The sequence below is a fragment of the Chiloscyllium plagiosum genome, unplaced genomic scaffold (assembly GCF_037043375.1).
Source record: "Chiloscyllium plagiosum isolate Xiang-an unplaced genomic scaffold, Cpla_swu_hap1 HiC_scaffold_45, whole genome shotgun sequence".
Taxonomy (NCBI): domain Eukaryota; kingdom Metazoa; phylum Chordata; class Chondrichthyes; order Orectolobiformes; family Hemiscylliidae; genus Chiloscyllium; species Chiloscyllium plagiosum.
In genome coordinates this window covers 22,593,636-22,604,806 of record NW_028270183.1, presented here as the reverse complement: position 1 = coordinate 22,604,806, position 11,171 = coordinate 22,593,636, and the positions used below count along the sequence as shown (strand labels likewise).

The 11,171-nt window shown below is 42.4% G+C and overlaps 1 protein-coding gene across 1 annotated transcript in view; it reads right to left on the bottom strand.

The window, feature by feature from the left end:
* Positions 1-338: 338 nt before the first annotated feature.
* The window catches only part of asf1bb (anti-silencing function 1B histone chaperone b), a 30,932-nt gene continuing 20,099 nt past the window's right edge, over positions 339-11,171 (bottom strand). The window contains exon 4 of the mRNA XM_043694719.2: positions 339-1,411. Within this exon, the coding sequence (XP_043550654.1) occupies positions 1,208-1,411 (204 nt within the window). The 3' untranslated portion in view covers positions 339-1,207. The remainder of the gene's footprint in view (positions 1,412-11,171) is intronic.

Below are 11,171 nucleotides of genomic sequence, written 5' to 3'. Positions count from 1 at the left end.
TGGAACAAAAAAATTAAGCGCCCAACTTAACCATTGTCAACTTGAATGAAATTTAAAATAAATTTTCCAAATTGGCCATCTGCCTACTGGAAAGGAGGGACAGCTAGTGTAAGTCTACTAATTGGTAAGAATGCAAAATAGCTTTTGGCATCAACTCCAAACCCTCCTTTCAGCAAGATTATTGGTGCACCCCTTCAGTTTAAATGATCTGTCAGGTTAAGATCTGCTTCATCTAACAAACATCCCTTACCAAGTTACTGAAGCAAGTACTACCTTAATTGTGCAATAGCTCCTATATAAATAAAAATCCAGTAACTATGGCAACAAAAAGGCATCACAGCATTTACAAGTGCTTTATTCAGACAAAGCAAGACAATACAATTCTACACAGCTAACACTTATAAAAATGGCTGCAGTTTTCAAAACCACCAATGCTGCTGCTTTATAAAGCTTATATTGATTTCAACTTTTTAATCGACCTCTCCCACGTACTGGATGCAGGTAGGTTTGGATCACGATTTACAAAGTACAATATTAAAAGTTACAAAAATGTTTTTCATTGAACTTTAAGAATTATGCCAGACAGCCAGGGTTCAAAAAGTGTTAAACTTCCAGCTTGGGTTATATGATAGCACTGCTGGATTGATGATACGTTAGACTGGTGAGTCTGGTTCCTCCACAAGACAGCTCCCAAATTGTTGCTGAGGCCACAAGTTAGTGGACGAATTACTGACCATAACTGCATAGCCAGCTGAAGTTTCAAAAGTGACCAGTTCTTGGAGTTATTTTTGAACAGGCATTGAACAGAAAAACATCACATTCAACACAAACAGGACTTGTCCACTCCCCCACCCAGAATTTATGGACTTACTACACAATAAACAAAACTCCTACAAATACATTCTGTAGTTCAACACTCATAGGCACCAACTGGCTTTGCAATCCCAGAATATTTACCAGTAAAAAGCATTATTGCTCCCTTTGGGCAAAAGCAACCAGCTGAATGTAATCAATGTACCTGGCCCAGTGCCATGAATGGCAATACCATGGCCTCGAATCCATACCACTCCCTGACCCCTGTAGACAATACCACCTCTAGGGGTATTGAAGTTTGACTTAAATACTCCATAGAATTAACTCCAAAAGCTAGCAAACCCTGATACAAAAGAACATTTCATCCACTGTCATCCTTATTCACTGGCAGGTTTCACATGCAGTCCATAGAGTTCTCTGGAACAATACTCAGGGCACTTCCTGCTCCAAGTCCTTTCAGCGGTGTACAGGTAGGAGGAAGCATTGCATTTGAACTTGGGTCAACATTCTCAATATCTTCCATTTTTTCTCCAGTGCACTCCCAGTTGATGTGGAACCTGGTAACCCTTGGATTGGAGGCCAAAATATTTCGCTGGAGCTGAAAAGGAGCAAGAGGACAGAATTAACTGCAGGTCATCTTTCAGACCCATGTAAGACACTACTAAATTAAATAGTGAAAAAGCAAGATGAGCTATAGCAGCCAATCATTTTGCCCATTAAGAGTACACCATTTAATAGGACCATGGCTAATCTGAATCAACTTGTTTGTCTTATCCACTAATTCCCTAGATTCCTTGTTAAAACAACTCAGCCTTGAACATCCTTAATGACCCAACCCTAACAACCCTCTGCAGTTAGAAAATTCCACAAATTCACTACGCGAAAGATGAAATTCTGCATTTGTCTTAAATGGGGAATCTTTAGTCAGATCATGTCCTCTGGTCTGAGATTCTCCTACAACTGGGAACAACAATCTAGCACTTTCCCTGTTAGCCAAAGAACTGAATTGTTTCAAATAAAGTCACTTCATTCTAAAATGAGCAAAAGCCCAACTCATTCACGAAAATCCTTCCATACCCAAGATCAAACCCATGAACCGTCTGTATATTGCCCCCACATCAGTAAGGCCTGGATAAAAACAGGACCAAAAAAACTGTACAGTATTCTAGCTGTGAACTGATCACCCTGACCAAATATTTTAGTACTCCCATTTCCTTTGAAAGGAAGACCATTCCACCTGTCTTCCCCATTACCAACAGGATTTGTGCAATAACTGATCTACAAAAATCTGTGCTGCAGCTTTCTACAATATTATTCATGATATCTGCCAGTTTTGGTCCAGTTGCTTAAACAGTGGTCATCCTCCCCACTTGCCTTCTCACCTATTTACATCACCTGTAAACTTGACAATAGTACATTCACTTTCTTCATCCAAGACATCACGCTGTAAATAACTGGTCAACTGGTCCATGTAGCACTCCAATAGGGATTTCCACCCCGAAAATGTTCCCTTTACCCCAATGTCTTTTTTCAGTTAGTTATTCCTAGCCATGCTATTAGCCCTCACACTGGGCTCTTATCCAAGTTGCTTGTGTAGAACATTACACTTTTGGAAATCCAAATATTTTGCACCACTTCTTATCCTTTATCAATCTTGCTTGTTAACTCAACAATTTTCAGACATAATTTCCCCTCGGTGACTGCTTAATTAAATTATGCATTTCTAAAACATTTTACTCTAACAGATGCTGACATTCGCTAATGACAGATTGCAAGCTGACTGGCCTACGATGCCAGTTGTTTGTCTCTCCTCCTCTTGAGGAAGTAGTGTTAATTTTGGCAGTTTTCAATGCTCTGAGCCTTTTCCAGAAGAAAAGAAACTTTGTAAGATTACAATTGCATCTATTGTAGCTACCTCCTTCAAACATTTGATGTAACCCACTTTTAGCCATATTAGAGTGATTGCTATTGTTTATTTCCTTCTTAGGGGCAGAAGTTAGTAGTTGAAAAGTCATAACTTTAAATATTTAGTTCCCAGCTTTGATCTCTTTGTAACCAGGTCTCTACAGTAGCTGTAAAATCACCTGTGTGCTATTAATTCATTTAATGTTGTTCCCAACAGTGAAGAACCATTAGTTTCATTTTTCACTTAACCCTATTTGCTGCCCGTTTTAATGTTTGCGGACTCTGCTACTTCCAACATTCTAGGTATCACTAGATAGAATAGTGAAGGCAGCATTTGGTGTACTTTTCAATATTGGTCAGAGCATTGAGAAGTAGTTGGGAGGTAATGTTGCAGCTGTACAGGACATTGTTCAGGTAACTTTTGGAACATTGTGTGCAATTTTTCTCTCCCCAGGGGGACACTATGAAACTTAGAACATAACAGCACAGCATAGGCCCTTCAGCCCTCAATGTTGCGCCAATCTGAAGCCTATCTATCCTACATCATTTCATTTTCATCTACATGCCTATCCAATGACTATTTAAATGCCTTTAATGCCTTTAAATCTACTACTGTTGCAGGCAGGCCACTCCACGGCCCTACTGAATAAAGAACCTATTCTGATGTCTGCCTCTTGATTGAACTTAAAAATAAAAGCCATTAAATATTGTTAGATGGCAGTTATAGGTAGGGAGAAAAGCCACAGAGACACAGTCAGACAGGTGGGTCAATTCCAGGAAAGGTAAGAGAGGTAGGCAGGTAGTGCAGGAGTCTATGGCTATCCCAGTTTCAAACAAGTATACTGTTTTGGAAAATGTAGGGATGATGGATTCTCAGGGAAATGAAGCATAAACAGCCAAGTTTCTTGTATAGAGACTGGCTCTAATGCAACGTCAGGTTCCAAAAGATAGACAGTGTTAGGGATTCTAGCCCAAGCCACAGACATTTCTGTGGCCAGCAGGAAAAAATCAGAATGGTGTGTTGCCTCCCCGGTGCCAGGATCCAGGATGTCTCAGGGGGTGCAACGTTCTCAAGGGGGAGGAGGCCCAATAGGAGGTCACTGTACACATTAACCAACAACACAGGAGGGAAAGGATGAGATTCTGAAGGGAGAATATAGATAGTGTTAGGCAGGAATTTAAAAAAAAGGCCAGAGAGTAGTAATATAGGGATTACTCCCGGTGCTACAAGCTAAGCAGGGTAGGAATAGGAAGATAGAATGCATCGCTGAGGAGCTGGTGTATGGGAGAAGGAATCACATTTTTGGATCATTGGAATCTCTTCTGGGGTAGAAGTGATCTGTAAAACTAGGATGGATTGCACTTAAATTGGAAGAGGACTGGCAGGGAGATTTGCTAGAGCTGTTCAGGAGGATTTAAACTAGTGAGGAGGAGTAGGACCCAGGGAGATACTGAGGAAAGATCACATCTGAGACTGGTACAGTTGAGAAAATAAGCAACTCAAAACAAAAGTCAGGGCAGCAGAGACAAAACAGAGAACAAGTAGAACTGAAATTAAACTGCATTTATTTCAATGCAAGAGGCCTAACAGGGAAGGCAGATGACCTCAGGCATGGTTAGGAATATGGGACTGGGATATCATAGCAATTACAGAAACATGACTCAGACTGGCAGCCTCTTGTCCCAGGACACAAATGCTACAGGAAGGACAGAAAGGGAGCCAGAGAGGGGTAGAAGACAAAGTGGTTGTGGAGAGTTGTTTTTCAGATTGGGGGCCTGTGACCAGTGGAGTGCCAGTAGGATCAGTGCTGGGGCAACTATTTCATTTATATGACTTGGGTGTGAGGATAAGAGGTACAGTTAGCAAGTTCACAGATGACACCAAAACCAGAGGTGTAGCGGATAGCAAAGGCAACTATCTTAGATTACAAGAGGATCTTGATCAGGTGAGCCAATAGGCTGAGGAGTGGCAGATGGAGTTTAATTTAGGAAGTGAGGTGCTGCATTTTGGGAAAGCAAATCTTAGCAGGACGTATACACTTAATGGTAAGGTCCTCAGGAGTGTTGTTGAACAAAGATGTTGGAGTGCAGATTCATAGCTCCTTGAAAGTGGAGTCGCAGGTAGATAGGATAGTGAAGGCAGCATTTGGTATGCTTCCCTTTATTGGTCAGAGTATGAGTACAGGAGTTGGGAGGTCATGTTGCAGCTGCACAAGACATGGGTTAGGCTACTTTTGGAATATTGCATGCAATTTTGGTCTCCTTCCTATCAGAAAGATGTTGCGAAACCTGAAAGGGTTCAGAAAAGATTTACAAGGATGTTGCCAGGGTTGGAGGATTTGAGCAATAGGGGGACGCTGAATAGGCTGGATCAGTTTTCTCTGGAGTGTCTGAGGTTGAGGGTTGACTTTATAGAGGTTTATAAGGTCATGAAGGGCATGGATAGGGTAAATAGACATCGTCTTTTCCCTGGGGTAGGGGAGCCCAAAACTAAAGGGTATAGGTTTAGGGTGAAAAGGGAAATATATAAAAGAAACCTAAGGGGCAACATTTTCACACTGAGGGTGGAGTGTGTGCAGAATGGGCCAGAGGAAGTGGAGGCTGGTACAATTGCAACATTTAAAAGGCATCAGGATGGGTGTATGAATAGGAAGGATTGGGTGGGATATGGGCTGGGTGCTGGCAGGTGGGCCTAGATTGTGGTGGGATATCTGGTCAGCGTGGACAAGCTTACATGCTATACATCTGACTGTCTGCCCTATATTTATCGCCCCTCAATTTAAAGCTGTCCCTTCATGCAAGCCATCACCATCTGAAGAAAATGGCTCACTGTCCACCCTACTTAACCCTCTGATCACCGTATGTCTCCTTAAGTCACCTCTCAACCACCTTCGCTAATGAAAACAGCCTCAAATTCCTCAGACTTTCCTCATAAGACCTTCCCTCAATACCAGCCAACATCCTGGTAAGTCTCCTCTGCACCCTTTCCAATGCTTCCACATCATTCCTATAATGCAGTGACCTGAACTGTATGCAACACTCCGAGTGCTGCCGCACCAGAGTTCTGGAGAGCGGCAGAATGACCTCGGTTCCAAAACTCAATCCCTCTACTAATAAAAGGTAACACTGCATGCTTCTTTACCTTATTAACCTGGGCGGCAACTTTCAGGGATCTATGTACATTGACAAATCTCTGCTCATCTACACTACCATTCGCCCAGCACTCTATTCCTGTTGCTTCTTCCAAGGGAATCACCTCACTTTTCCGCATTAAACTCCACTTGGCACACCTCAGCTCTATGCATCTTATGTTCCTCCTTAACCTACAACTCTGACCTTAGTCATCTGCAAATTTACTAACCCATCCTTCTATGCCCTCATCCAGGTCATTTATAAAAATGAAATAGCAGTAGACTCAAAACAGATCCCTGCGGTTCCCCCATTAGTAATGGAACTCCAGGATGAACATTTCCCACCAAACACCGCCCACTCTTTCCACCAGCCAAATTCTGATCCAAACCATGAAATCACCCTCAATCCCATGCCTCTATTTTGTGCAATAGCCTACAGTGGGGAACCTTATCAAACGCCTTACTGAAATCTATATGCACCACATCAACCACTTTACCCTCATCCACCTGTTTGGTCACCTTTTCAAGGAACTAAGGTTTGAGACACACTACCTACCCTTCACAAAACTTAACTATCCCTAATCAAGTTATTCCTTTCTTGAAGATTATAAATCCTATCTTTTATAACCTTTTCCAACACTTTACCTACAACTGAAGGCAAGCTCACTGGTCTATAATACCAGGGTTGTCTCTACTCCCCTTAAAAGAAAACATTTGCTATCCTCCAGTCTTCTGACACTATTCCTGTAAACAGTGACAACAAAGATTGAAGCCAAAGGCTCAGCAATCTGCTCCCTGGCTTCCCAGAGAATCCTAGGATAAATCCCACCCGGGCCAGGGGACTTATCTATTTTCACACTTCCCAGAATTGCTAACGCCTCCTTGCGAACATCAATCCCATCTCATCTAGTAGCCTGTACTTCAGTATTCTCAACAACATTGTCTTCTTCCAGTGTGAATACTGACAAAAATATTCATTTAGCACTTCCCTGATCTCCTGACTCCACGCAAAACTTCCCACTACTATCCTTGACTGGCACTAATCTTAGAGAAGGGCTTATGCCCGAAACGCCGATTCTCCTGTTCCTTGGATGCTGCCTGACCTGCTGCGCTTTTCCAGCAACACATTTTCAGCTCTGGCGCTAATCTTACTCTAGTCATTCTTTTACTCCTGATATACCTATAGAAAGCTTGAGGGTTTTCCATGATCCTATCCACCAATGACTTCTCATATGCTCTCTGGCTCTTAGCTTTCTTTAAGTCTTTCCTAGCTAACTAACTCAAGCACCCTAACTGAGCCTTCACGTCTCATCCAACATAAGCCACTTTCTTCCTCTTGACAAGAAATTCAACTTTAGTAAACCACGGCTCCTTCACTAAACAACTTCCTCCCTGCCTGACAGGTACACACTTATCAAGGACATGGTAACTGTTCCTTGAATTAGCTCATTTCAATTGTGCCCACCCCCTGCAGTTTCCTTCCCCATCCTATGCATCCTAAATCTTGCCTAATCGTACCATAATTGCCTTACCCCCATTTATAACTCTTACCCTGCAGTATATACCAGTCCCTTTCCATCGCTAGAGTAAATATAACTGAATTGTGGTCACGATCACCAAAGTGCTCAACTAGGTCCAAATCTAGCACCTGGCCACATTCATTACCCAGTACCAAATCCAATGTGGCCTTGCCCCTGTCAACATAATGTATTAGGAAACCATCCTGCACACATTAGATTAGATTCCCTCGTGTGGAAACAGGCCATTTAGCCCAACCAGTCCACACCGATCCTCCGAAGAGTTACCCACCCAGACCCATTTCCCTCTGACTAATGCACCTACCACTATGGGCAATTTAGCATGGCCAATTCACCTGACCTGCACATCTTTGAACTGTAGGAGGAAACCCACGCAGACACAGGGAGAAAGTGCAAACCTCACAAAGAGCCAAGGCTGGAATTGAACCTGGGACCCTGGTACTGTGAGGCAGCAGTGCCCCTCAATTTTGTAAACCTCTAAGGTCACTCCTCAGCCCCTGACACTCCAGGGAAAACAGCCCTAGGCTATTCAACTTCTCCCTACAGCTCAAATCCTCCAACCCTGGCAACATCCTTTAAATCTTTTCTGAACCCTTTCAAGCTTCGTAACATCTTCCAATAGGAAAGGGAGACCAGAATTGCACACAATATTCCAAAGGTGGCCTTTAGAATACAGTCCTATACAGTCACAACATAACTCCCAACTCTTGTAGTCAATATTCTGACCAGTAAAGGAAAGCATACCAAATGCCTTCTTCACTATTCTATCTACCTGCAACTCTACTTTCAAGGAGCTACGAACCTGCACTCCAAGGTTCAGCAACACTCCTAGGACCTTACCATCAAGTGTAGAAGTCCTGCTAAGTTTTGCTTTCCCAAAATGCATAATTGAAGGTTTTTAACTCACTAAGGCTGGCACCCATTCAACAGTGGGTGGGCCCATTGTTAAGCAGGTTAGGGTTATAGTTAATCCTATTGCAAATCCTATCGTTTTTGGATGGTTTAGGCTTTGAGGGTGGGATATGATGGTTAGCCCAAGGGTTCTTTGTTAAGTGGGCCCTGCTGCCAATACCCTCAATTGTTTGAGCTATAGGGACAGGTTGAATAGGCTGGGGTAGTTTTCCCTGGAGTGTCAGAGGCTGAGGGGTGACCTTCAATATTTATAAAATCATGAGACATGGATAGGGTAAATAGATGATGTTTTTCCTGGAGTGGGAGTGTCCAGAGCGAGAAGGCATAGGTTTAGGGTGAGAGGAGAAAGATTTTAAAGGGACCTAAGGGGCATCTTTTTCATGAAGAGGGTGGTGTGTGTATGGAATGGGCTGCCAGAGGAAGTGGTAGAAGCTTTTAAAAAGATATTTTAAAAGGTATCTGGATGGGTGTATATATAAAGGAAGGGTTTAGACAGATATGAGCCAAGTGATGGCAAATATAAAGATTAATTTAACATGTTTGGCATGGACATGTTGGACCAAAGGGTCTGTTTCTATATTGTACATCTATGACTATTAACACAGCAGATGCTTGAATACACACAAATCCTTCAGCATTACATTCTATTTGCTCTCAGAATACCATTTTCTAGATTTTTCTTGATATGCTAATATTTTGACTAATGCCATCAAGTTCTCTCCAGGTGAGAAATGTTACCAGATTTATTTTTGTAGGCAAGACATCTATCCATGAGCTGCATAAAAAGCAGTTTTGTACCTCAGCATTCCAACTTGACAGAGGTCCCTCTGCATCCATCTTCAGAGTTCCCAATCCTCCTTCCAAATTCCCCAGACTGCTTGAAATACCATGAAATCAATGACAACACTGTTTCAACCCAAAAAACCATTTGCAACTGGTGATTGCTTTTAGCTCCACACTCAGACTACTGTTAAAATGTTAAAACCTGGATAGGAAAATATTTTCAAAAGCATGGAATTTTCCTTTTTCTTGAGATTAGTCATAACAGTTACAATTATTCTAGTTAAAGCTCTATTTCATTGAATCCAAAAGGTAAGTCAAATGCTCAAATTCCACATTGACAAATCACAACTATGTCTTACTCAACTGCTTGCAATAAATAGAAAATAATCAAATTTCTTGAAGCTACCATGTTTTCAGCATTACAACAGCAACAACACTTAGAATATCTATTGATTGGAAAGCACTAAGGTATTCAGTCATCATGAAAGGCACATTAAAAGTAAGACTTTTAATAGGCAGCACAGTGGCACAGCGGTAAGCACTACTGCCTCACAGCACCAGGGCCTTGAGTTCAATTCCAGCCTCGGGCAACTGTGTGGAGTTTGCACATTCTCCCCGTGTCTGTGTGGGTTTCCTCCGGGTGCTCCGGTTTCCTCCCAAAGATGTGCAAGTTAGGTGAATTGGCCATGCTAAATTGCCTGTAGTGTTGGGGTGCATTAGTCAAAGGGAAATGGGACTGGGTGGGTTACTCTTCAGAGGGTCAGTGTGGACTTGTTGGGCCAAATGGCCTGTTTCCACCCTGTAGGGAATCTAATAAGGCCACATCCCTTTGCTTTTAAACCTACATATCCCCAAGAGTCTTCCTTGTGCCTCTCCATTTGTTCAAAAGCTCTCTACAGCACTAATTATTCCATTTACCAGGACTCTGGCCCAGCAATCAGTTCACCTCCCAACCCAAGTACATCTCCAGTCCTCAAGTGTTCTTAACCCTCACACCAGGCAGCATTCCTCCTCCCCCACAAAGCCATATTGTTCTTGCTATAGTCTTTCCTATTTCCCCTTCCACTTGAACAGCTCCCTGGGCCATGCCATGGAGAGTTTACTTGTCCACAGCTTGCAAGAATCTCAACTGCTGGCACAATTGCAAAGGCCAAGGCCCTGTAAAAGCTATCCCTCGAGTCTCCATACCTGCTTGTCTGCAGACATCCTCCCATCCCTGCTCCAACCAAATTCAAAAGACCAATTGGGGGGGGGGGGGGGGTTATGACAAGCCCCCTAACATGGCACAATTGCTACAGCTCAACTCCAGCTTCTCAACACTGATCCAAATTTACTTGAACTGCAAACACCTGCTACAAACAGCTTCATCCTGGATCATCCATGTCCAGCAGCTCCCCATTGAAGCAGCACGTCACCTGCCCTGCCATCATATTTTAATTACTTTAGTATTAATACAAATTCTTCAGCTTTTACACTACTAAAACCCTTGAAGTATAGTTTTAGGCATGAGAGGAGAAAACAAAACTAAAACCTTACTTTTCAAGATTAGAAATACCCATTCTGCTGCTTTGTTTAGGCAAAAGCAGCTAAATAACCTTTTTCCTCTGCTCAAGTCCTTGAGGCACTTTCCACAGATGTTTAATCTACCTGTGCAGATCTTGACACCTCAAGCAGCTTGGATTAAACCAAGACTTCCTGACTTAAAGGGAAGAATACCACTGAACCTCAAGATGCTTCAGCACTCACCTGCACTCAAAGCCTAAGTCACACTAAGTTAGCTACTTAAGTACACACCCACAAATGGGGCTAGCTGGGTCACAATCAATTTAGTTTTAGCTAGTTTTCAAACTGCCCTTTTACTGGAAACCTTAAAATTCCTGCTCAAGGGTAGCAACTACACAATTTAAACTGTAGATTTCAATTTAATTGAAAGTACAAAAATTAAATTAGGTCTGTACAAATTAAAGATACGAAATGCATAAACTCAGTCCTATGGATCAGTAGCACATAGGGACCTAGATTAAAGTTAGGGCTAGATGTTGAGAAAGTGTTACTGCCAAAAAGTTTAAATTGACAACATTAGCCAGTA